The 27,167-nt window shown below is 49.7% G+C and overlaps 1 protein-coding gene across 2 annotated transcripts in view; it reads right to left on the bottom strand.

Annotated features, from left to right (window-relative positions):
- The window catches only part of LOC101007158 (musculoskeletal embryonic nuclear protein 1), a 67,667-nt gene that overhangs the window by 10,148 nt on the left and 30,352 nt on the right, over positions 1 to 27,167 (bottom strand). For both annotated transcript variants that reach the window (XM_009200560.4, XM_021934326.2), the window contains exons 2-6: positions 12,332 to 12,380; positions 9,230 to 9,325; positions 6,425 to 6,546; positions 1,543 to 1,655; positions 428 to 505 (exon numbers count right to left, since the gene is read on the bottom strand). In XM_009200560.4, the coding sequence (XP_009198824.2) occupies positions 428 to 505; positions 1,543 to 1,655; positions 6,425 to 6,546; positions 9,230 to 9,325; positions 12,332 to 12,380 (458 nt within the window). The remainder of the gene's footprint in view (positions 1 to 427; positions 506 to 1,542; positions 1,656 to 6,424; positions 6,547 to 9,229; positions 9,326 to 12,331; positions 12,381 to 27,167) is intronic.

The raw sequence follows: 27,167 nt of genomic DNA, 5'->3' as shown, positions 1-27,167 counted from the left end.
GCACACCCTGCCATTGTCTGTTTGTCCCAGCTTCCCTCACCACTTCTGTTTCCTAACTTCTAGCCATTGTGCTCGGGAGTTTCTCAAGATCCGTGGTCAGGAATGAACGATGGGTACGTTTGAAACGATCCTGAACTAGAGGCTGGCGCTACACATTGGTGGGGCTTCTTGGTGGGAGGCCCCTTGGCAGGGAGGGCAAGACAAAGCTCCCAGGCCCCTCCATCCTGGATGGGGGCCCTGGGATGGGGCCTTGCCTTTTGAGGGGGTAATCCTGCCATTTTCAGGTCTGGGGGTGGGAGAGGTGGCAAATGGTCACGCAAAAAGACCTAAGGGCTACAAAGTGAGCTTTCTGTCCAACTCAGAACTTTGGACAGGAACCCTGCCAGGCAGGGAGCAAACTGACGTAAAAATGCAACATGGCACTGACGTTGACAAAGAAGGGGACGATCAGCATGACGATGGCCAGCTTCAAGTCTGGGTTTTCAATGGGATTCAACAGGGCCACCTGTAAAGAGAAGCAGACTCAGTGAGGTAGGGAGAGGCCACTGAAGAGTGTGCCTGGGGTGGGTGGGTGGGTGGTACCCACAGGCCCTGAGGGAGCCTTAGCTTAGACGCTTCCCCCAAAGCCCAGTGGGAGCATCACCTCATGCCCAAGGTTCCCAGATGAGACTGTCCACAAGGAACCCTTGGAGACAACATGGAGCAGCTGGTGCTTTGGCAGCATTCCCCTCAGTGTGGACTTGCAAAGTGCAGCGGGCATACAGCCACCAAGCCAGGGCAAAGCAAGCAGTGCCCACTGGGAGAGTGGAGTGCAAGTTTCAAGGGGCTGGAGGAGTGAACTCAGCGGATGCTCATTATAGACACCAGCAAGGAGGCCCCAGACCACGTTCTAACAGAAATCCCACACCTCAACCACCCTGAAAAGACAACAGCTCTGAAAAGCCTTGGCTTATTTTCTTAAATAAAATCCAGCCACAAATAAAACCCAAAGGAGGCCAAGCTGAGCCACTTGTTCTCAAAGGCTTCTGGCTGGTCTCCCGTGGGCATTTGGGGATGAGGAGTGGGGGTTTATCTACACAGAACTGGGGTCAGAGGACAGAGGCCAGGGTTGGAGAGCCCGTAGGCTGGCCAGGGCATCGGCACGCCGAAGGTCACAGACTGTGGAAGCTGCCTGTGGCACCAAATGGCTCAGTTAAACTATCAGCCAAGAGAGATGTGTGACAGGATATCTGCCGATGTAGAAACATGTGTCGCTGCAAGGCCTAAAAACCACCATCAGATGGTAGCAAGCCAAGGGCAGGAACTGTATTTCATTAGTTTTATACATCCCAAGGCTTCATCTAGAACAGACATTTAAAGTGGATGGACGCTAAGAATTGACAAGCTCTTTGGAGTAGCTGCCACATCAGACCAAATCCAGGACGCATTCACAGAGTTAAAACAGAAGTTTGGTTTTCCTAGAGTTGGTGTGTGTCGGTGATGGAGAGGAAGTGCTGCTTGCTCAGCGTGGCAAGGAGCTGCTAACGCAGGGACGAAGCAAACCTTTTTCCACTGAAGTATGAGGAGGACGATGAAGACGACAGATTTTTCAAAAATCATGATCACGATGTAAAGAGCGCACTGCCCGACCCAGGCTCCACACTGCAGAGGGTCTCCTGCAGGGACAGGCAGGTGCTTAGTCACACAGGGGCCAGGCATCCGAGTGAGATGATGTCCCCACCCCACTCCCCCACACACCCCAGAACCCTGGCTGTAAAGGTACTTAATGAGTCCCCCAAAGTCTAAAAGATTACCTCATCCTTAACAGACAAATGCAGCATTTTAAATAAAATCAGAGAATTCCTTATTTGAAGATACTAAAATGGACTTTAAGAGATCCTAAGATGGGATTAAAAAGCGCTAAAGTTAGGAAATGCTCATTGCTGGAGCTCAGAAAAGCTGTTCTTTCTGCCTGCTGGCAGCAGAAGCTGTATGAAGCAAGACTGCTATTCTTATCCGTTGTTGATTTTTCCAGTGACGGCAGGGCTACCCCTCCCTTCTCTGTCCCCGAGTGGACTGATGTTTGTGGAGGATGAAGCAGGACCCAGTCGCTTTGTCTCCCACCTCCCCACCTCCCATTCCTTACCCCACTCCCCGGGCCATCCCTGATACCTCAGCCTTGAGAGCAGAAACGTGACTCTGGAGGAATCTGGACTCTGACTGTCCAGCATGGGTCACTCCAAACACCTTGGCCAGGGACGAGGAAGTGGAGAGAAGCCCTTGGGGCAAGGAGGTGGGAGGGATGGGCCGGGGCCCAGGGCTGTGACAAAGGTCCATCTAGGACCCCTTCAGTCACCATGCTTGAGAAACCGAGGGACCTAATAGTCCAAGCTGGGGGACGTGCAGGCCCTAGAGTGTCTCCAGGACATTCTGAACGGAGAGAAGACCAGCCCCTCCAGGGAATGATCCTGTGACATGAAGAACCCTAGGGTAGCTCCTGGGAGCCACACAGGCCTCCCCAAAGTGGGAGACCCACGGGAGAGCAGGATGTGGGAAAGCCGCCTGGGTCTCACCCTGGAAATTCCGCCAGAGCTGCCTTACCATAGCTGGTCAGAAGAGGGGGTACAGGGTAGCATTTTGGGGGGGTGGGCAAAGGCCCTAATCCAGGCTGTGAGAAGATAATTTGGTCCAAAGAGAAATCTCTAGCTTCTCATTTGGCTTTATCGGTTCTGTAGCAATCCCTGTTTGGGCACCCATGCTGGAGGCCCACGCCCTGCCCAAGCCTGTCAGCTGTACACAAGGGAATGCCTTTATGCAGCTGTAATGGACAAAACACCACGCCATTCCCTTTTCTGGAAAACCCGGGGAGAAGTGTGGCAGAAAACAGGCAGAAACATATCAGGCACCTCTTCTGAGCAATTCCTTTCTACTTTCACTTAAGGGATAGGAAACATTTGAGCCAAAAAACTCATTTCAGAAGCATAATCCCTCCTTGATAGGTTAATGAGTTTTGCAATCCTTTTCCTTTCGGTAAGTCACCAAAGCTTATCAAGAGCAGTTCTCAAAACAACAGATGAACTTATTTGTGAGAAACCATTACGTAAGTTTGAGGACAGTCGGACAGAAAGCGCCACTAGGAAATCTCTCTGCGAGGACTGGAGTGTTCGGGAGCCAGCAGAGAGCGCGGCACCGCTTATTTACTATGGAAGGACGTCCGCTCGCTCGGCATGCTCACTCCATCTGCTCTTCGGTTTTAAGTGACTGACAAGGAGGAAAATGCTTTTCCTCCCACCCATCTCACGTCGCCCTGGTGTTCTAAGTTTCTGCTACACAACTTAGCTGCAGCTGCCTCTTTAATTTAGATGCTAGAATAAGAAAGTTCAGAAACGAGAAAAGAGAAAAAGCAGCCGTGACCCCCTCTGGCACACCATTTCCTCTGGGCACCCAGATCTCACGCAGCCACTGTTGGGAGAAGCGCAAGTGGCTGCTGTGTTTCCTGACTCCTGTTTCACCTGTGAGTCTTTCAGACGTGCCCCCGCCCCGCCCCAGTCTCCTCTTTAAAGGACAGACATGCCAGGCAGTGTTGCATGTCCTGCTTTGTCATTGCTGTTACTGTTTTCTTAGAGATGGGGTCTCACTCTGTTGTTCAGACTGGAGTGCAGTGGCATGAACACAGCTTACTGCATCCTCAAACTCCTAGGCTCGAGTGATCCTCCTGCCTCAACTTCCCAAGTAGCCGGGACTAAGGATGCGTGTCATTGTGCCTGGCTAATTTTTAAAAACATTTTTTCTGTAGAGACGGGGTCTTGCTTTGTTGCCAAGGCTGGTCTTAAGCTCCTGGGCTCAAGTGATCCTCCCTGCTTAGTCCCCCAAAGTGCTGGGAATGACAGGTGTGAGCCACTGCACCCGGCCCTGTGTGTCTTGCTTTTTACTGCAAGGAACAACCTCAGGCATGTAGGTGTTTTGTTTAGGTTTAATTATTTCCTCAGTAGAAGTCACAGGAATAGGGGCCAAAAGGAGGGAACACATCTGTGGTGAGAGGCTTCCAAAAGGGAGAGCTTGGCCAGGGACGGGCAGCAAGACCCATGAAGCACCGTGACCCAGACGTCAGGGCTTCCACATGGGAAAGAGTGGTGTGGTACTCAGACTGCAGACACCATGCACTGGATCTGGTCTCAACCGCCGGGGCTGTGTGGCCTATTTCCCTGAGTCCCACATTCTCATCAGCAAACTCATGGCTTTCTCTTCTAGGAACAAAAGACACGTCGTAGAAAACAAGCCCCTCTTCTCCATTTACACGAGAAGAGAGCTGTGGGGACCTCTGCCTCAAATGGATGGGCAGGATAACAGGTGTGGGAGGCGGAGTAACAGCCCCACACAGTTGCCCACATCCAAATCCCTGGAACCTGGGCGTGTGCAGCATCACACAGCAAAGGAGAATTGAGGCTGCAAATGGAATTAAGGTTGCTAGTCAGCTCACTTTAAGACAGGGAGAGTATTCTGAGGGTCTAGGTGGGGCCAAGGTAATCACAAGTAAATGTAAATCACACTTTAAAGTGGAAGTCCGCAGTAAGTCAGGGCAACTTGATGTGGGATAAACCCAGCGACTGTTGTTGGCTTTGAAGATGGAGGGAGGGGCTGCGAGCCAAGGCTTACAGGCAGACTCTAGAGGCTGGAAATGGCGAGAAAACAATCTTCCCAGAGGCTCCAGAAGCCAGCCCCACTGACACTGGGACCTTAGCCCAGTGAGACCCATGGCAGACATCTGAACGAAAAAAGATAATCAACTTGTGTTGTTTCAGTTTGTGCTATGAAGTTTGTGGAAATGTTACAGTAGCAATAGAAAATAACATAAATTGATGGAAATAGAAAACAACAGGTAACTGAGCAGACAAGCTATCCTTCCTCAGCCTGGGGAGGACTCAGGATAGTCCCTGCAGCTTTATTTGGAGACATTCTGGCTTGAAGACTCTGGCTCCCAAAGGCAGTGGTGGGATGACGCAGGGGCAGGGGCCGAGGCAGGCCAAGAGATTGAGAAGGAGGCTGATCTACCCTTGGGGATGAAGACAAAATGTGAGGGAACAACTGGTAGCATTAATGCTTGGTGTATCCGAACCAGACCTGATCTTCACTCCCAGGTCACTGAGCAGCACCTGACTGACTGTGGTGGATCCACCTTAGCACTGGTCAGCTATAGTAGAGCTGGGAGCCATGCCTTCCAGAAGGGATCTCAACTGCAAAGGAGTAGTTGTGAGCACTGTTTGTGGGGGTGGTGGGAGGGTTTAGGTATCCTGGTGCAGCAGGCCCAGGCTCCCATAGCTATGCACCGGCTGGGTGAGCTTTGTGCGTCACGTAACTCCTTTGGGTGTCCATTCTATAAATGAAGATGACGCTGTGTTAGTCCCCCTGCTGTAGTCCATTTCTGTTCCGCAGCTGAGGACTCAATGACTCGCAGCTTCTCAGAAGCCTTCCCTGGAGCCACAGGAGGCACACGCTGTGTGTTGGATGCTATCTTAAGTCAGTGACTCATCAGGCATCAAGTAACGGGGCTAAGAAAAGCCCTCCCCTGAGTTCATCTCCCCTCAACAGAGACAAACAATTACTTGAGATTTCTGGAAATACCCAAGGCACTCATTGCCAGCTCCATGAATTGGCTCCCCTTTTAAACCGTCAGTGCCTTGTGAATCTTCAGTCATCTAGGAGTGAGTGGCCCTTGAGCCCACAGCCATGAGCTCTTTGGGACAGGAGAGTGCGGATCCCGAATTCCATCCGCTCTCCCTCCCTCTTGTCCTCTGTGGCTCTCTCAAGGCAAAGGTTCCATTGATGCTGCTCCACCTTGGAAGAGGAGCTTCTGCCTGCAGACACCAGGGGCCAGCTGTAAGGGTGGGAGAGAGCTGATGTTACCCCTAACTCTGTTCTGAACACCTCAGAGGGCAGCGAGGGCCTGAGGAAGCCACCCTCCAGTACCAGCCGTGTGGAACGGCCTGGCGACAGGACAGGCACAGATGTGCAGCAGCAAGAGAGGCACGGCTTGCTGCCTCGTTACTGAACACCCTCAGAACATGAGGGCTGCCCCATCTCCCTAACCTGCTGGCAGGTGGCGTGAGCTCGACAGGCAGCCTGGCGGAATGAAGAGGCCCTGTGGTCCTGTGTGTGGGACTGCTGGTGTCTTCCAGGAGAAGGGACAGACATTCAGCCTTCTCTCTGCGTCTAGTGTCTCCTGTCTCCTGCTACCTTCCCTGCCATAAGGTGAGGGCCTTGGCGGTAAAGCAGGCACCCATACCCACAGGAGGGTGAGCTCGAACCCAGAACAGCCCCCTCTACCACAAAGAGGAGACAATGGCAGCTCCCCAGTCATTTCTGGATCTGTTTGCCTGATGGGCCGCATGGGGCAAGGAGCAGAGACCTCCAGCAGTTCCCTCATGCCCTGTCCACAGCACATTACCATATTCGCCGAAGCGCAGGGACTCCCACTGCTGCCACTCCACCAGGACGCTGACGGCACGCACCCCCACGTAGATGAGCAGCATGCCCACAGTGGCATCCAGGAGGAAGTTGATGAGGTACCTGTGAGGACAGGGCACATGCATGCTCACAGCAGAAGCCACAGGGCCAGAGGTCATGGCTGACGTGGGTGGCCTGAGGGAAGTGGACGGACCCAGCATTTGTTTGGGCCCATTCTGGGGGCTGGCAGCCCTCATGTGCTAGTGTAGCTGTCACTTCCAGGTGCCTCCCAACCATGTGCTGAAGCTCATCAGGAGTGGGACCACCTGAGGGAGGTGAGTGAGGGGCAAAGACACTTAAAAACTGCCAGTGCTGGCCGGGTGAGGTGGCTCACACCTGTGATCCCAGCACTTTGGGAGGCCGAGCCAGGCGGATCACGAGGTCAGAAGATCAAGACCATCCTGGCTAACATGGTGAAACTCCGTCTCTACTAGAAATACAAAAAAATTAGCTGGGCGTGGTGGCGTGTGCCTGTAATCCCAGCTACTCGGGAGGCTGAGGCAGGGGAATCGCTTGAACCCGGGAGGCGGAGGTTGCAGTGAGCCGAGATTGCACCACTGCACCCCAGCCTGCGCGACAGAGCGAGATTCCATCTCCAAAAAACCAAACAAAAACCTGCCAGTGCGTCTGCCAGGTGAAGGTTCAATGGAAGACAGAGTACCTGGAAGCAGCCAGGGAAGTCAACAGGAAATAGAACTTAACTGATGACAGAAATGCCTATGCAATGATTCTGCTCACTCCCTGAAAGTCCAGCCCAGGAAGCCCAGAACAGTGCTGCTGCACCAGAGAGCTACAGGAAAACAGCCTCTGGGGTTTCACGGACAAAGAGGGCAGGGCCACGTGGCCTTCGCCCATCCCCATCTGCAGTCAAGCCTAAGTAATATTTTTATACTTTTTTTTTTTTGAGATGGAGTCTCCCTCTACCGCCCAGGCTGGAGTGCAGTGGTGCAATCTCAGCTCACTGCAGCCTCTGCCTCCGGGGTTCAAGTGATTCTCCTGCCTCAGCCTCCCAAGTAGCTGGGATTACAGGTGCCCACCACCACACCCAATTAATTTTTGTATTTTTAGTAGAGACAGGGTTTCATCACGTTGGCCAGGCTGGTCTTGAACTTCCGGCCTCAAGTGATCTGCCTGCCTTGGCCTCCCAAAGTGCTGGGATTACAGGCCTACACCACTGTGCCCGACCTACACTTTAAAGAGAGAACTTTCCTCCCTATGGGAAAAGGCAAGATAACTGGGGGAATGAGAGGAGGATGCTCTGAAGGGCGTGCCACATGGACTGTGTTCTTGTAAGGTCTGTTTCCATCTGACACAAAATCTTTTCTCTCACCAAAGAAAGGCCCTTTGCCACTCACCCTCTCTTGAGGGCTTGTACCCAGATCCAGCTGAGCACTGCTGACCACAAGCCCCAGCTCTCTACGGTAGACAGAGTGGGAGGCAAGGGCACTGGGTCCAGTACTGACCCTCTGAGATACCATGTGGCTCTGAAATCCTTGCAGGTAAGCTCCAGGACACCACATGCCCCAGCTGTGGTGGGCTTTCCATTGGCTGAGGCTTGAGACATTTTGTGCAGCCTCACAGCCTCCTATCCCGGGCTGGAGCTTTGGTGATGTGCACACAGCACTCTAATGCCAGAGGGCGCAGCCTGTGCTAGGGTAGGTCAGCAGGAAAACCCATGCAAAGAGGGAGGGGGCATTTCTCCTGCCTGCCCTTCCTCTGTAAAATCACAAGGGGTCACTCTCAGACCAGAGATGGCAGGAGCTGCAACTGCTTCCAAGGCAATTTCTCTCTGGCCTGAAGCTATGCTGCTCTTAAATACTTTAATTTGTGTCCAGAGCATCTCACGCCTGCGAGAACAAGGACATGTGATGTACATACAGGCCTTACTTTCATTCATTCACTTAGCAAACATTTACGAGCCTACTGTGCGCCACGCCTTGGGAATAAAGAGAGAAACTTCTATGTTCCATACTCAACACAGGTGATTCTGACATAGCAAAGCATCATGTGGGCCCTGGAGGCCAGACTGGTTTGGTCCATGACTCCTGAGCGGTGTGAACTTACAGTATATATAACCTCTCTGTGCCTCAGTTCCATAACTGTAAAATGGGGATAATCAAAGTCTCTATTAATATATGGCAGGCTGCTGTAAAGACAAAGGGAGGCAGAAGAGGTAGGCAAGCCTCCTCTGCCACTCCACCGGCTAAGAGAAGAACCATGTGGGTGCCATTAGCAAGGAGGACAGAATATCATGGCAGGATTGAGGTCACAGATTGCTCTGGGGGCTGCATGGAAGGCACGCTGCAGTGATAAGGTGGAAGAGGTCAATGATGGTCAACAACAGTTTTGACCCTGAATGGGTGATGCCACAGAGTAGCCCCAGTGTGTCCTCCTGTGAGCCCCAGTGAGACACTCCTGTAGGGCATTATTCTTCCTTGCCAGGGGCGGCTTGGAAACTGGGAAACATAAGGACACTAGAAAATCAAAGGACAGAACTTGGATTGATGAACAGAAAGCCAGTGCACAGGGAAAGTGTCACCATGTAAAGCCCTACAAGCCGACTGATAGCTGTGTATGTGAGCTCCAAGACAGCATGCACAGCATGGTCTCTCAGAGGAGCACAGAGGAAAAGGGAAGCACCCTCTCCTCAAGCCAGAGGGAGCAGGACCAGCAGCAGAAAGCAAGGCCAGCCTATATTTTCAACGGAGGGGCAGCTGATGTTTGCACTCAAACAGGGGCCACTTACAGTGAACAAGGGTCCTCTTCAGTAAGATCTGCTAGGTATACGTTTGCAAAGTGGATGAACAGCATTCCTATGGCTTGCTTGGAAGTGTCTAAAAACCTGTACAAAATAAAACCAACACTGGTTATCAGCCTGACAGGAGGGCAATATCCAATTTGAGGAAAACGAGAAGTCTGAAACAGGAAAAAAGCCACCCAACCTTCCAGTCACTGGTCATCTCTTCCCGGGCCTCGAATGCTAACTCAGGCTCGGCATCACAGCCACCTTTCAAAGCCCGCGATAACATTGCCTTTGAAATCCCTAAAAGGCCGGCGCGGTGGCTCAAGCCAGTAATCCCAGCACTTTGGGAGGCCGAGACGGGCAGATCACGGGGTCAAGAGATCGAGACCATCCTGGCTAACACGGTGAAACCCCGTCTCTACTAAAAATACAAAAATTAGCCGGGCGCGGTGGCGGGCGCCTGTAGTCCCAGCTACACGGGAGGCTGAGGCAGGAGAATGGCGTGAATCCGGGGGGCGGAACTTGCAGTGAGTGGAGATCACGCCACTGCACTCCAGCCTGGGCGACAGAGTGAGACTCCGTCTCAAAAAAAAAAAGAAATCCCTAAAAGGTCAAGGATTGATATTTAAAATATGTTTTTAATTTTTCATGTTCTTACTTCAAAATAAAATGCTCAATCACAGCTTTGCGATGCAGCCCAAGGACTGCCTCTATTTTAAAGTGCTCCCGTTCAACTTCACTCACGAGCTAGATTATGCGTGAAATTAACAAGACTAGCACAAATCCAGTACTGCAGCTGGATCCCTAAAGAAATTTTAGCTGCTGCCATTTAAACAACGGGCTAGATGAGGGTAGGCACACCTTTTCTGTAAAGGACCAAAGAATAAATATTTGAGGTTTTGTGCACCATACATCTCTATCTCAACTCCTCAGCCCTGCTGCTGGAGAACGACGCAGTCATAGACACAGCTATTCCAATCACACACACCGGGCCTGCGGGCTGTAGTGTGCCAGCCCCTGGACTAGATGATAAGCATTTCAAAAAAGAAAAAACAAGGGCGTTAATCTCTGAGAGGAGCTGTCCCCCCGCCTATGTGACAGGAGCACGGCGGAGACAGCGTGTGCCTTCAGTATGTCCTCCGCCAGCAGTACCAGGCAGTCACTCTCCTCTGTGGTCGAGGCACCTCTTGGTCATCTCTGTCTCTTGCAGCCTCCCAGCTGGGCAGGGTCTCAGGACTGCGGAGATTATCCAGACCAACCCAGTGATGGTGGCTGGAAAATCATTCCCTAGACTCATCGGAAAGGAGGAGTTACCAAAGGACAATGTATGTAAGACTCAGAGAGCCCCAAAGCTAGGTCTCCACCAGGTCCTGCCCCAGACCTGAGGTGGGAGTCATACATTCTAAAGTTAATGGGGTTTGAGAAAAATCAAAGGGGGGGAAATAAAAAGAATTATCAACATTCGGCAGCAACATGTTTAAGAACAAGCAAGTACACACTTAAAAATTTTATCACAGTGATTACTGACATTTCCTCTGAAGGAGAAAATGGCTATTTTGTTAGGAAAGGTGCAAGCCCAAGGCAGCCTAAAACAGGCAGCTTCTTGTGGACACGAGCTGTCCTGAAGAGCTGACTGTATCCTTCCAGGTGATGTATTACTTTAGAGTTTTGTCTTTAGAACCTACTTCTGAAGCTTTACCACCATTTTACGAAGGAAAAATTGTGACTGCAGGATCATCTTCTGTGAAATAAATATATGCTTGATATATTATATCAAAGTCTATATAAGAAATATATGATTTGGTCTCTGTCCTGGTTTCCGACACAGAGCTCCTAAAACACTTGTAATCTCCTGAGTAATAGAGGTGCTAAGAGGAGTTTTTGTTCTAATACTTGGTCTCTGGCCTTGGTCCTGATACGAGCACCTAAACCTCATGGAATTTCCTGGAAGACAGCTTTTTGCTCTAATGAAGCAAGCGTTAGTGGGCTCCTAGATAGCTTCGGGATGGGGCTAGTCACCAAAAGGACCAAGTCATGATTAGAAACTTAGAACTTTCAGTCCTAATCCCCCACCCTCCAGGGAGAAGGGAGGGGCTGGAGACTGAGTTAATAATCAATCATGCCTACATGATGAAACCTCCATAAAAATCCCTAAACAATGGGATTTGGAGCGCTTCTGGGCTGGTAAACACGTTCACGTGCTGGGAGAGGGGCACACCCCAACTCCTGTGCTCAGGACCCTTCTGGACCTCGCCCAATGTACCTCTTCATCTAGCGTTCATCTGGGTCCTTTATAATAAACCAGTAAATGTAAGTAAATGTTTCCCTGAGTTTTATGAGCCGTTCTAGCAAATTACTGAATCTCAGTGGGGAAGTGGGGGTTGTGGGAACCCCTGACTTCATAGCAAAGTTGGACGGAAATGTGGATACCCTGAGGACCCCACTACTTACAACAGGCACTGAAGAAGGGGGCAGTTTGTGGGACTGAGCCCTTAACCTGTGGATTCTGTTCTAACTCCAGGTAGTTAAGTGTCCGAAGTGAATTAAATTATGGGACACCCAAGTGGTACTTGCAAAGTTGGAAAGCTGGTTGATGCTGGGGGAAGAAAACCCTCATATATTTGGTGTCAGAAGTATTTTGAGTAGAGAAACAGTTTTCCTTTATGCTAGGACCAAGAAAGACTCATTTGGAGAGAGGAGCATTTATATGCTATGTTTGACTGATCTCCAAATTTGGGTTAGTTTTTGCTTGTACATATAGACTACAGAATCCAGGAATTTAAACCAAATCTAACAACAGGTAGACATAGATGAAGCAGCCAGCATTGGGGAGTGATGTATTTGTGTATCTTCCATCTTCTAGAAGTGGAAACAGAGTGATTCTAAAATAAAGGTAGGATCAAAAGTTACCTGGAGAAACAGAAATGCTTTCATCATATACATAGTTGCTGATGAATTTAACTCAGGGATTCCAGGTACATGATATTATGTATCATTTCTCACATTCCATGCCCTCCCCACTCCAACACCATACCTCTTCCCCACCCCTAAGACTCCCAACATAGTCAAAAGCACTCCTGAATGAGTTAATACCTAAACACATACCATATCCTCCATGGACGTCTTTCATGCTTTGGTTCTCTGAAGCGTTTGACTGAAAGAAAAGACGACGTCAGTAGGTTTTCAAAGAAGCAATGTAAAGCAAGATGCACATACAGGCTGGGTTATCAGTCTACTCGCTGTGTATAGAACCAAGGTAAGGCACTTTCTCTGTTAACATGTGACAACACACAGTAAGCCCAGCGCAGGCCACTGAGGTCCTGTGTTGCTGATGATTGGTGTGGACTCCTTAGAACTGGACGCTTAGGGAGAAGGACTCCTCATAGCATGTGGAAAACTGTATTTTCCCCTTTGTGACACACAAGGCTCACTCGGATAAGGACTGGTAATGACAAAGTGAAATGCAGCTGCTTCTAACTTCAGGATGTGCTCTATCCAAGGACAAATCCATCATCCACTCAAATGTTTACTGAGTGCCTACTCCAACCCAGGCACTAAGGATACAAAGGTAAAACCAGTTTTCTTGCAACCAGGGGGCTAACACGTACATATCACATACGGTGTGATACGTGCTAGAGAAGAGTGAAGTCTGCAGCAGAATGATGGCACAAGGGAAGGATGGTCAACCCTGCAATGGGGACCGAAGCGTTTGTATGCCTTCCATCTTCTAGTGAAGAAGAGACTTTACTGATGGGGGATGGTCAAGCCAAGCCCTGAATGCTGGGTAAGAATTTGGCAAATGGATCAGGGAGGGGAGAGAAGATACGTTCTGAAAAATATCACAAGCCATTAGGTACAGGGACGAAGCATGGCAGAGTGTGTCTGGCCTCATTTAATTTGGCTTCAATACAGTAACAAGGGAACCTCCTGGGGGAGTAGCAGGTAACAGGGTGACAAATTGAGCAGGGGCCAAAAGAGGGACGATCTTGAATGCTGGGCCAAGGAAACTGGAATGAATCCTGTAGGAAAGGAAAAGTCAGGGAAGAATTCTAAGCAGAGTCAAAGACAGGTTGGGACTACGTTTTAGAAACGCAGTTCTATGGCCGGGTGTGGTGGCTCATGCCTGTAATCCCCGCACTTTGCGAAGCTGAGGTGTGAGAATCTCTTGAGCCCGGGAGTTCGAGACCAGCCTGGGTAACTGAGTGAGATCACGTCTCTACAAAATATTTTTTAAAAAGTAGCCATGTGTGGTGGCACACACCTCTGGTTCTGGCTGCTTCAGAAGCTGAGGTGGGAGGATCACTTGAGCCCAGGAGGTTGAGGCTGCAGTGAGCCAAGACTGCACCATTACACTGCAGTCTGGGCAAAAGAGCGAGACTCTACCTCAAAAAAGGAAAAGAAAAGAGACAAGATGAGGAGAGGAGGGGAGGGGAGGGGAGGGGAGAGAAGCTCTGTTAATTGAGTAGACAGTGGATGTCTGGGCACATTCGGCAACAACCTGATTGGCCTTGGATAGCGAAGAACTCGCCCGATTTACGTTTGAACCTTGGGTCTGTAGACATGACAGCCTGAACAAGAGGAAATGAAAAGTTTTGAGGCTACGCATCCTCCGTTGAAGTGCTAGGCAAGTACTTCACAATGATTCTATCTACTAAAAGAAACACTGAAAGTGCTGCCTATGTGATATTTTCCCACAGAAAAGTACTGTGGAAGAAACAGACGCTGACGCAAGCCCACAGAAGATGCCTCGTTACTCCTGGTGGTGGGCAAGAACCTACTTCCGTCTGAGTAGGAGGAGAAGGGAGACAGGGAAGGAGAAAATGGTAGCCAAGACAGTAAACCGTACTCTCTGAATAAACACAGGCAGTCTGCATTTGCCAGGCAAGGACTGCCTATACAAAGAATTGCAGTAACAAGTCTGTTTAGAGAGACATGTTGATAGAGAGAGAGACCAACGAGCAGGTGAAGTTGTGAGGAGGTCTGTCATCTCGTCAACACATCAGAGATCCTAAACCTCACCAACGCCCGAGAATCTGGAGTCCAGGCCAAGGGGTTCTGCTCGCCTCAACAGCTCTTGGAAGCAGGAGGCCCCTTCTCTTAAGCACGCCAGATCTCACTCGGGGGCTGGAACTCAGGAAGGAGACAGGAGAAAACTAGGCCAGGACAAAACCATCTGGAGGGAATGCCCCCAGTCAGGGCCAGAGCCACTGCATGCTCATTTCTCCTTCTACTTCAGGGGAATCTGTCCCCATCACTGTAAAATAAAGGACATCAAATATATCCTGAGGAGCATGTCCTTGTTCCTAGGAGATGCATACCAAAGTAACACAGTGGCTGCAATTTACTTCTGAGTGGTTTGGGGGAATATATTATACATTATAATTATATATAATAAATGGTTTTATAATTATGAATAATACAACAAATTATATCATAAATCTGCTATAATTATACTATATTAACATTATATATACATACACACACACATACACACACACACACACACACACACACGGAAAGAGAAGGAAATGTAGTATTAAAGGATGAACTGTGCCGTCTCCTCCAAAGTCGTCTGTTGAAGTCCAAACCCACAGCACCTCAGAGCGTGACTATGTGGAGACCGGGCCTTTAAAGGGGTAATTAAAGTTTAATGAGAGCATGTGGAGGCCCTAATCCAATATGACTGGTATCCTTACAAGAGGAGGAGATTAGGACATAGAAGTGTGAGTGCACCAAGAAAAGACCATGTGAGAACACTGAGAAGATGGCCATCTGCAAGCCAAGGAGAGAGGCCTTGGAGGAAACCCAGCCTGCTCACCGACACCTTCATTGTGGACTTTCGGCTTCCAGAACCGTGAGAAAATAAGTGCCTACTGTTTAAGCCACCCAGTCTGTGATATTTGGTTATGGCAGCCTGAGCAAACGAAAACATGTAGCATCACAACACTGGTGAACCTAGGTGAAAGCTATTTGGCTATTCATTACACTGTTGTTTAGGTTTTTCTGTAAGTTTAATATTTTTTGAAATAAAAAGTTTGGAGAAAAACATCCCAGAAGAATGAACTGGTGTAACCACTCAAAGGTCAAATGGGCTGGGTGCAGTGGCTCACACCCGCAATCCAGACTTAGGGAGGGGATTGCTTGAGCCCAGGAGTTTGAGAGCAGCCTGGGCAACACCGTGAGACTCCATCTCCACAAAAAACAAACAAAATTAGCTAAGTGTCTTGACGCATGGCTGCGGTCCTAGCTACTCGGGGAGGCTGAGTTGGGAGAACTGGTGGAGCCCAGGAGGTTGAGGCTACAGTGAGCTATTGCATCACTGTGTTCCAGCCTGGGAAAGACTTTGTCTCAAAAAAATTTTTAAAAACCAAAGAAATAAAAGACAAAGGTCAACTTAGCAATAGCTATCAAAATTTTAAATGCCCATGCTCCTTTAATCTACAATGCACTGCCAGATACATGCTATACAAGTATTATTGCAGGTGTGCCAGGATGCATAGGAGTATTCACTGCCATACTGTCACAACTAAAACTGATGCCTGTCGGTATGGGCTTAGGTCTGTATGACACGGTACATACGTTCAATACAATACTAAGCAGTTGCTAAAAACGACGAAGTAGGCCAGGCGTGGTGGCTCACACCTGTAATCCCAGCACTCTGGGAGGCCAAGGCGGGCAGATCACCTGAGGTCAGGAGTTTGAGACCAGACTGGCCAACATGGCAAAACCCCGTCTCTACTAAAAATACAAAAAAATTTAGCTGGGTGTGGTGGCGTGTGCCTGTAATCCCAGCTACTCAGGAAGCTGAGGCAGGAGAATCACTTGAACCTGGGAGGCAGAGGTTGCAGTGAGCCAAGATCACGCCACCGCACTCCAGCTTGGGCAACAAGAGTGAGACTCCATCTCAAAAATAAATAAATAAATAAATAAATAAATAAATAAATAAAATAAATTTAATTTAATTTAAAACAAGGTAGAACTAATATAGAAGATTTCCAAATTATATTAATACATTCTAGAATAATATGCCTACCATGATTCTGTTCATGTCCACTCTGAATGGATATACATTTATGCTGATATTATGCATTATTTTTTCCTAGAAGAATACATAAGTGACTATTAACAAAGGCTATGCTGGGTGTGATGGCTCAAACCTGTAATCCCAGCACTTTAGGAGGTCAAGGCATGAAGATCGCTTGAGGCCAGGAGTTTGAGACCAGCCTGAGCAGCAAAGCAAGACCCATCTCTCCAAATAAATTTTTTTTTTTTTTTTTTTTTTTTTTGCTGGGCATGATGGTATGCACCCGTAGTCCCAGCTACTTGGGAGGCTGAGGCGGGAAGGGATTACTTAAGCTCAAGAGGTTAAGCTCAAGAGTGCTACTGCACTCTACCCTGGGGAACAAAGTGAGACTCCGATTCAAAAAAAAAAAAAAAAAAGAAAACAAATCCAAGGGCTACTTTTGATTGAAGGAATTATGGATCAAGGAATTCACATTGCTTTCATTTCAGAATTTACAAAAGAAAAGACAAACTTATCTCAGAGACTTGAGGCAATGTAGCAAAGTGGGATGTGGGAGAATCACTGTGACCTACAGCTGGGCTTCAGACAAGGAATGGAGGAGAACGGTGTGCCCTGCGACAGCCACATATAGCAGCACTTTTGATCAAGTTCAGAATGGAATCGATTCTTCTGAATCAGAGCAGAAGTGTGGCTCCTGCCTCCTTCCTCTCCACCTCCTATCCCCTTTCCCTAGAAGAGTCCAGAGTCTTTTTTTTTTTTTTAATTAAAGGAAGAGGAAATACTAAGAGAGTGTCTCCAAATCAAATTTGGTAAAGGGGGTAAAAAAAAAAAACAGAAAAATTCATTCATCTACCGTCACGTGTTATTGAGGGGCCTACTGTGTAACAAGCCCCATTCAGCAGGAGATGAAACGCACAAAACCCTTGCCTTCATCACATCCTAGTGGGGAGAGGAACAACATATGGAGCATGGCAGACGGTGCCAAGTGTGGAGGTAAACACAGAGGCAGGCGAGGAGAGAAGAGGGCTGGCACGTGGGGTCTGAACTGTCGGTGAGGAGGTATGAAGGAGAGCCCAGGCCCGAGGAAGGAACAGGCTAAGTCACGAGGGTCTCGGGATGAGCCGTCCAAGTAGAGGGCTGGAGGCCAGCAGGCAGAGCAGCAGGGCGTGCGGGAGAGGCAGCTGGACCTGTGCCCAGAGCCCAGGCGAAGAGCTCCACCTGGGCCTGTGTGTGGTGGCCAGGCAGCTGCAGCCACAGTCCAACAGGCTCCCTCCGGTTGCTGTGCCGAGAACAGCCCACAGGGACGGTGTGGCAGCAGGGAGCCCACTAGAGACAACTACCCACACCCATCCATCCCCCGCAGTAACCAGGACCACATGCTGGCACTGACCGGGGCAACAGTAGAGGGGAGAAGAGGTCAGATTCCAGTTGGGTCTTAAACATTGAGCTGAAGGTTTGCTGACGGTGGATATGGGATGTGGAAGAAAGGATGGCTGGGGCTGACTCAGGAGGTGGGAGTTTACACTGTTCCACGTGGTGGCGGGGGCACTTATCTGCAGGTAACAAACAAGGACGGGTCTTTGTGTGCCTCACAGACAGTGAGCCAGGCACCCCGTCCCATGGCAACAGTTGCACCCTGAAGGGCCTGACAGCTGCTCCTGCAGAAGCCACACCATGCTCAGAGTGGCTCAGGCAGGGTCCTAGGACCACAGACCTTTCTTAATCAGTGGTGTTCTGCAGGATGGAGGGGACTCGCTCAGAGGGAGCCAGAGCAAGAAAAGCATAAGCCACCCTTTCTAACACATCCTCATCCCCACACTCCCCTGAGGCGGAGGCTGGTGGAAGGGAGCAGCCACACCTCAAGCGCAGGTCAGGCTCCCGACCACAGAGCTGGAAGCCAAGGCTGATGCAGTGGTGCCTGCAAGAGCCCTAATGAGCAAAGAAAGGGGAGGAGGGGGAGGTGGAGACTGAGGCCTGCAGCACTCAGTGGCATTGCCTCTGCACACAGGTTCCATTCCGTTGCTTTTGTGATGAGGTGCACCAATTGTCCCCAAGCCACAGCAGGCTCCTAAGCAGACTCGCGGGCTTTTGTGTACAGGTGTCCTGAAGATAGGCATGGGTCTCATCAGCCCTGAAAAGGAGGAGTGGTCAACAGCTGGGGCACAGTCAGACAGATGTGGCTTTGAATCCTGTCTCTGCTACTATCTAGCTATGTGACTTTTGTATATCACAAAAAAGGGGGAGGTAGGGGCTGCTATGATCTGCCAGGCAGGTTGTCTCCAGGATTAAACGAGAAGACAGATGGACACATCAGTAATGAACATGTGCTCAGGAGAGCATGCCTCACCGCGGCGTCCCCACCCTGCACCCTGTCGTCCTTCTCCTTCTCTCTGTATCCATTTTCCCCACTCCCGGGGCTGAGCCATCCCCGTCCCGGTTTCTGTGAAACGTGAGACCTTGGGTCTGCCAGCTGCAACCCCTCCATACCAATTCCTCCTTTGGCCGCCCTGGCAGCGAAGGGGCCTAATCCTAGGAGGATCCTACGATTCCCCAACCCTGCTCACCTTCCTGCCATCCTCCCAATGCTCTGAGTGTTCTCCTCTGTCTCCCATGGTTCTGTTCTCCCTCCACAGCCTCCCCTTCTTCCTCTTGACTCCTGGGGAGAAGTTCCCCTCTCAGGGCTTCTATGCTGAGGGCTTGCCAGCCTCCACCTCCAGCCCTGGCCTCCCAGTGATGCTCCAACTGCAGGCTGGCCCAGTCAGCTGGGCCAAGTTGTCTCCTGCCCACCCTGCTAGTCCCGCCCAGCTCTGCCATTTCTGCATAGAATGGAAGTGTCCTCTCCCTGGGGCTCCTTACTCTCCTTCCTCCTTCCCACTCAGCTGTCAATCTCCCCTGCCAAGTTGCAACTGAAGAGTCTTCTGGATAGGCCCCTTTCACCGTTTCTACCAGCAAGCTAGCCCAGCCCCTTAGGACTGCTTTCCTGTGCTGATGAGACTGCCTCCTAACAGGCTTCCCTGCCCCGATCTCTTCGACTACCTTTCCTATCCACCCACTCATCCACTCCACCAGCACTGAGCACTTACTCTGTGCTGGGGATACAGTAATGGACAATACAGACATGGTCCTTGCCTTCAAGGGGCTTTCAGTCTAGTTATGCTGTGTACCATCCAACTTGCCTAAAAACTTGCCTCATCTTAGCATTAAAATATATCTTTTGGAAAAGGTGAATATATGGAGAGTATATAAAATTCAAAAGAGTACATTCTTTTAGTAGTGTTGTATGGTATTTTTTTCAATCTCTCTTCTTTCAATTTTATATTTAAGTATAAGGAGCATATAGGTGAGTTTTTCCCTCAAAATCTGGTTGGCAATGATAGTGGCTGAATGGTGGTGCCCCACATGGTATGTCTCATAACCCCCAATATCTGCAAATGCAACTTTATTTGGAGAAAAGGTCTTGGCAGATGTTAATTAAAGATCATGAGATGAGATTATTCTGGACTAACCAGGTAGGCTCTAAATCCAATTACAAGTATCCTTATGAGAGATGGAGGAGTACAGAGGGGGAAGAGAAGAAGGACCTGTGAAGATGGAAGCAGAGAACAGAGTTATACAGCCAAACACCAAGGAATCCTGGAACCACCAGAACCTGGAAGAAGGAAAAAAAGGTCCCCCCTAGAGCTGTTGGAGGGAACGTGGCCCTGCCCACACCTTGACTCTGGACTCGGGGCCTCAGAACAGTGAGAATACATATCTGCTGTTTTAGGCCAATAAGTTTGTGATTATTTGTTATGGCATCTCCAGTAAACTAGTAAAGATTCTTTTCTCTTTTTCTTTAAAAGAAATTCAAAGAGTACCTGTATTACTCCACTGCTGATAAAGACATACCCGAGACTGGCAAGAAAAAGAGATTTAATTGGACTTACAGTTCCACATGGCTGGGGAGGCCTCAGAATCATGGCGGGAGGCAAAAGGCACTTCTTAAATGGAGGTGGCAAGAGAAAATGAGGAAGATGGGGCCAGGCGCGGTGACTCAAGCCTGTAATCCCAGCACTTTGGGAGGCCAAGACGGGCGGATCACAAGGTCAGGAGATCGAGACCATCCTGGCTAACCCAGTGAAACCCCGTCTCTACTAAAAAATACAAAAAACTAGCCGGGCGAGGTGGCGGGCGCCTGTAGTCCCAGCTGCTCGGGAGGCTGAGGCAGGAGAATGGTGTGAACCTGGGAGGCGGAGCTTGCAGTGAGCCGAGATCCGGCCACTGCACTCCAGCCTGGGTGACAGAGCGAGACTCCGTCTCAAAAAAAAAAAAAAAAGAAAATGAGGAAGATGAAAAAGTGGAAACCTCTGATAAAATCATCAGATCTTGTGAGACTTATTCACTGCCACAAGAACAGTATGGGGGAAACCATCCCCATGATTCAAATTATCTCCCACCAGGTCCCTCCCACAACATGTGGGAATTATGGGAGTACAATTCAAGGTGAGATTTGGGTGGGGACACAGAGCCAAACCATATCTTTCTGCCCCTGGCCCTTCAAATCTCATGTCCTCACATTTCAAAATCAATCACGCCATCCTAACAGTCCCCCAAAGTCTTAACTCATTTCAGCATTAACCTAAAAGTCCATGGTCCAAAGTCTCATCTGAGACAAGGCAAATTCCTTCCACCTATGAGCCTGTAAAATCAAAAGCAAGTTAATTACTTCCTAGATACAACAGGGGCACAGGTATTGGGTAAATACAGCCATTCCAAAAGGGAGGAATTGGCCAAAACAAAGTGGTTACAGGGCCCATGCAAGTCTGAAATCCAGCTGGGCAGTCAAATTTTAAAGCTTTAAAATGATCTCCTTTGATTCTAGGTCTCACATCCAGGTCATGCTGATTCAAGATGTGGGTTCCCACAGTCTTGGGCAGCTCCACCCCTGTGGCTTTGCAGGGTACGGCCTCCCTCCTGGCTGCTTTGATGGACTGGCGTTGAGTGTCTGCAGCTTTTCCAGGCTAACAGTGCAAGCTGTCGGTGGATCTACCATTCTGGGGTCTAGAGGACACCAGCCCTCTTCTCCCAGCTCCACTAGGCAGTACCCCAGTGGGGACTCTGTGTGGGAGCTCCGACCTTACATTTTCCTTCCACACTGCCCTAGCAGAGGTTCTCCATGAGAGTTCTGCACCTGCAGCAAACTTCTGCCTGGGCATCCAGACATTTCCATACATGTTCTGAAATCTAGGCGGAGGTTCCCAAACCCCAGTTCTTGACTTCTGTGCACTTGCAGGCTCAACATCATGTGGAAGTGGCCAAAGTTTAGAGGTTGCACCCTCTGAAGCCACAGCCTGAGTCTACATTGACCCCTTTCAGCCATGGCTGGAGCGGCTGGGATGCAGGGCACCAAGTTCCTAGGCTGCACACAGCACAGGGACCTGGCCCACGAAACCATTTTCTCCTAGGCCTGTGATGGGTGGTGCTGCTGTGAAGACCTCTGACATGTTCTGGAGACATTTTCCCCAAGATCTTGGGGATTAAATTTGGCTCCTTGTTACTTACGCAAATTTCTGCAGCCAGCTTTTATTTCCCCTCAGAAAATGGGTTTTTCTTTTCTATCACATTGTCAGGCTGCAAATTTTCCAAACTTTTATGCTCTGCTTCCCTTACAAGACTGAATGCCTTTAACAGCACCCAAGTTACCTATTGAATGCTTTGCTGCTTAGAAATTTCTTCCTCCAGATACCCCAAATCTTGTCTCTCAAGTTCAAAGTTCCATAAATCTCTAGGGCCAGGGCAAAGCGCCATCAGTCTCTTTGCTAAAACATAACAAGAATCACCTTTGCTCCAGTTCCCAATAAGTTCTTTATCTCCATCTGAGACCACCTCAGCCTGGATCTTGTCCATATCACTATCAGCATTTTGGGCAAAGCCATTCAACAAGTCTCTCTCTCTCTCTCTCTTTTTTTTTTTGGGGGGGGGGGTGGAGTCTCACTCTGTCACCCAGGCTAGAGTACAGTGGCGTGATCTTGGCTCACTGCAACCTCCGCCTCCCGGGTTCAAGCAATTCTCCTGCCTCAGCTTCCTGAGTAGCTGAGATTACAGGCGCCCGGCACCATGCCCAGCTAATTTTTGTATTTTTAGTAGAGACGGGGTTTTACGATCTTGGCCAGGCTGGTCTTGAACACCTGACCTCGTGATCCACCCACCCTGGCCTCCTAAAGTGCTGGGATTACAGGCGTGAGTCAAGGTGCTCAGCCGCCATTCAACAAGTCTTTAGAGAGTTCCACATTTTCCTGTCATCTTCTGCCCCCTTCAAACTGTTCCAACCTCTGCCTGATACTCAGTTCCAAAGTTGCTTCCACATTTTCGGGTATCTTTTCAGCAATGCCCCACTCTACTGGTACCAATTTACTGTATTAGTCTGCTATTGATAAAGACATATCCAAGACTGGGAAGAAAAAGAGGTTTAATTGGACTTACAGTTCCGCATGGCTGGGGAGGCCTCAGAATCATGGCGGGAGGCAAAAGGCAATCCTTATATGGCAGTGGCAAGAAAACATGAGGAAGATGCAAAAGCAGAAACCCCTGATAAACCCATCAGATCTCGTAAGACTTATTCACTACCACAAGAACAATGTGGGGGAAACTGACTCCATGATTCAAATTATCTCCCATCAGGTCCCTCCCATAACACGTGGGAATTATGGGAGTACAATTCAAGGTGAGATTTAGGTGGGGACACAGAGCCAAACCGTATCAGTACAAAATACAATCAGTGAAAAGTCTCCCTTCTGGCTGACATCCTCAGTCCCTCTGTTTCCCTTCTCAGGGCCAAATGGTGTCCCCCAGACCTTACATATCCTTTCAAAGACATGCTGGACAACCACACAGATGCACGGATCTGTGTGTGGGGGGGGGACAAGCCTTCACATGCTTTACATGCTAACCTGCCCTGCTCTCACCTACTGTACACATGGCTCCAATTTCTTTCATTAGAGGCTACATGGCATTCCATGGTGTGGCTGCGCCATCTCATTTACTCTATGAGCTGCTGCCACGAATGTCCCTGCCATGTACTATCTCTGCCTGTGTGGGCCCATATCTGAGGGGCAGATTCCTAGAGGCACACTTGCTACATCAAAAGCTATGTGCAGCTTATTCTGTGGCACCGCTCTCCACAGAGGTTGTGCCAACTCACACTCCCACTAATAGCACGAGTACCCACATTCTTGCCAGCATGGTGTACTAGCAAACCTTCTCACTCTGACAGTTTGATTGCTGAAAAGGCTGTCTCAGCACGGCTGCAGCATGCACCCATCAGGTCGCTTGGGTGCAGGGGCACCTGCGGGGCTTGACACTGTCTACTGCCTTGAGTGGGCTGGCAGGGCTCCCAGTCCCACCCGATCTCACCTCTCAGACATGAGCCCAGAGCCCCTCCTTTTCCCCATGCTCACGCCCTCCCCTGAGGATACCAGGGTGTGGTGCTCACTCTCCCAGAAGTTTGGGCAGTGCTACTGGTGCCACACAATAGGACGGCAATTATGGATGACTCAATTCTACTTGTCTACTTCACACAGCACCCAACTTAACGCTATGTTGTTTGGTTTTCCACTCAGCATGTGGAGGGCGGGGACCAGGCACCCAGCTCCACCATCTTCCTTGGAGCCCAGTCCGGGCTGGCGCTCCACATGGACCCACTGACTGGCACAAGGAAGTTGGAATTTTACACTTTATGTCACAGAGTGGTAGAGTATCAAGTCAAAAAACACAGGCTTTGGAAGGGATATAATTTCCAGGTAGCAGCTGCAGCCCTATTTAGAAACTGAGTCAAAAAGCACAACTGTCTTGAGATTAAACACACAATTTAAGGGAGCTGTCTGGTCAACACGAGGCGCAGCCCAAGAGATGCAGGGACAGGAGGAATGTGGTGGGCTCCTGTCAGGTGCAGGGAAAGGCGTGTGGCTGCCTAAGACAGGGAAGCCAGGGTTTCCCGGCTGCAGCCCTGGCTACCAGGTGGTGCAGTCCCTTGCATCCCTCTTACCAGATGGCATTTTTCAGACCAGGACAACATGGGTGGAAAATCACCCCTTGCTGAGGATACAGAACAGGAAGAGGCTCATGAACCTGGCAGGGCTCTTGGCACAAAGCTGCTCTGCCATGAAAATCCACCAAGGCAATTCAGTTAAATATTTGTATTGTTATATCTACAGTGTAACCTTAAAGCAGGAGGGTCATCACAGGCCTCCCAATGGCCATTTTAGCTTCTGACTTTCCAAAAGTAGACATGTAAGATGCTTTGGATCACTCTCCCTCATAGACAGCAGGAAGTCAGTCACAGGCTCTGCTGGGACACAAAACCGCTGGTCCTTGTGTGAGATGTTGGACCTCAGTGTGTGAGCAGGTTTCCCAAGTCTCAGGAATGGGGTGCTCTGGAAGCCATGAGCTCATACGCCATAAGCCTGTGTGCTTTCTTGTTCATCCCTGGGGAAAAATACTCTCCTCTTCCGATGATCTGGAGGCAGAAACACACCCATAGTTTTGGAGTCCTCTGCCCCGTGGCATGTTGCTGAACAGGGCCACTCTCTGATGGCCTTGTTTCTCAAGCCGTCTCACGGGCCAGTGCCTCCTGCAACACAGGCAAGTGCTGAGGCAGCGGACTCTTCCCCTGGGCAAGTGGCAAGCAGCGCCACCTCCGGCTGAATATCAGCTCATAAACTAGGCAGTGTGACTCCCATTCAGAGCCAGAAGGGTCCTTGAGTGTCCAACCCCCTCCAGTGTAGGGTGTGGAAAACGGTAGGGGAAGAATTGACTCGTCCAGAATCACCCCAGCAGTTAGCAGAGGAGCCACAAAGAAAGCCAAGTCGCCCAGGCCAAGCCTTTCTCTAACCAGCACTGGTCAGGCCAGTGACCTTGAGCCATGCCTGGCTGGTCCTATGGAGCCCAAGCCCCCTCTCCACAATTCTTGACCAGGTCTCCAATGCTCCAAAGGGCAGAAACTGTCCTGAGGGGTAAGCAAATCTATCTGCTGGAGGAAACCAGCAGTCAAGGAAAAGCCCAGAAGTGTTTCAGCACCTTCCCTAAGTGATAAACAAACATCCCAACAACCAAGCCCCATCTCAAACTTCCTCAATGCCCCATAGTAGGGCTAAAAACCCAGAGACGCCCAGGGAAAAAGTCCCCAGAAGTCACTGAGGTAGACTGCTGGCTGCTTCCCCACATCCATCCTCTCACTCTTCCTTGCTAAGACAAGCCCCTTGGTCAGGCAATTTAAAGACTACATTTCCCAGCCTCCCCTGCTGCTGGTGTGGCCACGTGACTCAGTTCTACCCTAGGAGAACTCTAAATCCAGGTTGGGCCACTTTTTAAGGAGAAATGGAGGTCCAGGTGATTCTTATGGCAGGGAACTAAAGGCAGTCAAGTCGGGAATAGCTTGAAATCTAGTTCCAGCTTTATCCACAATTTGATGACGTTAACCCAGTCACTTAACTTTTCAGAGTCTGTTTCTTCAGTTGTCCACTTCATGGGTTCACTGTGGGGTGAAGAGCAGCTGCTGTTGTGGCTGTCATGCTGTCACCATCTATTGAGTCCTCACGTCAGGAACTTTATTATTATTTTATTTTTTGAGACAGAGTTTCACTCTCGTCGCTCAGGCTGGAGTGCAGTGGCAAGATCTCGGCTCACTGAAACCTCTGCCTCCAGGGGTCACGTGATTCTCCTGCGCAGCCTCCCGAGTAGCTGGGACTACAGGCACGCACCACCACACCTGGCTAATTCTGTATTTTTAGTAGACGGGGTTTCACCATTTTGGCCAGGATGGTCTCGAATTCCTGACCTCAAGTGATCCACCTGCCTCAGCCTCCTAAAGTGCTGAGATTATAGGTGTGAGCCAATGCACCTGGCCACACCTCAGGAACGTTGTATCATTGCTTCTAATCTGACAACCCGGCAAAGTATCATCTCTATTTTACAGATAAGGTCATGGGATCTGCCATTGCCAAAATGGCACCAGGAAGAGTTGCATCTAAGTCTACCTGAATCCAAAGCCCACATTTTTCCTGCCATCTTGAGGGGAATTCAAAACTGACTACAATCATCCAGTAAGAAATCATCCAACAGATCCCTCAAGTTGACAGAAAAGGTGCTGGTCTGGTGCTCAAAAAACTCCCAGAATCCCTAAGGCCATCCCTTTGCCTTAGCAAGTCCTCCTGACTCCAGTCCCCTCCCCCGAATCCACCCTGACACTGGACCAGAGTGAACCGACCACGCTGCTCCTGGCCTAAAACCCCCCAGTGCCAGCCCCACATCCTCATCATCGGAGAACATAATACAGGCTTTGTAAGTTGGTAAAAAAGGGCCCCTATGGCCTGGCATCTCCCACCTTAGTGCTGTCACTCACACTGCCCCCTTGGCGTGGGAGGGGCCCTCCATTTCTTCTCTCGGATAGGTCTCAGGCATTCTTCCAGATAGTTCCCATTGCTCTAAGACATCTTGCTTAGCTCCCTGAAATTGAACCAAGTGCCCTCCCTTCTCCCGGGTCCCCCGCAAAGTCTCATGCACATCTTTGGACAACACTTCATATGCAGTACTGCCTGTTTTTCACTAGACAATGAGTTAAGGAGGGCTATAGAGACCTTCTCTTATTCATATTTATACCCTTGGCACCCAGTCCAGTGCCTGGAATAAAGTAGACACTTAACTAGTAAACTGAAAGAACAGAACATACTGGTGCCCCATCACAAGTCAAAGGTGGCAGAGCTTAGTGTTTGCGAGTATCAGCTATGGGTTCAAAACCTGGCTTTAGCGCCGACTGTGGGACCAGGGAGACTTGCTTAATGTCTCTGGGCTTCAACTGGACTCTATAAAATGGAAGAAATTATAGCACACAGCTCACAGGAGTATTAATAAAACAATATACTTAAGAGTATTAGAGCCATG

Source organism: Papio anubis, chromosome 2, assembly GCF_008728515.1.
Source record: "Papio anubis isolate 15944 chromosome 2, Panubis1.0, whole genome shotgun sequence".
NCBI lineage: Eukaryota > Metazoa > Chordata > Mammalia > Primates > Cercopithecidae > Papio > Papio anubis.
Note: the sequence above shows the minus strand (reverse complement) of the source record. Positions and strands in the feature narration are given on the sequence as shown.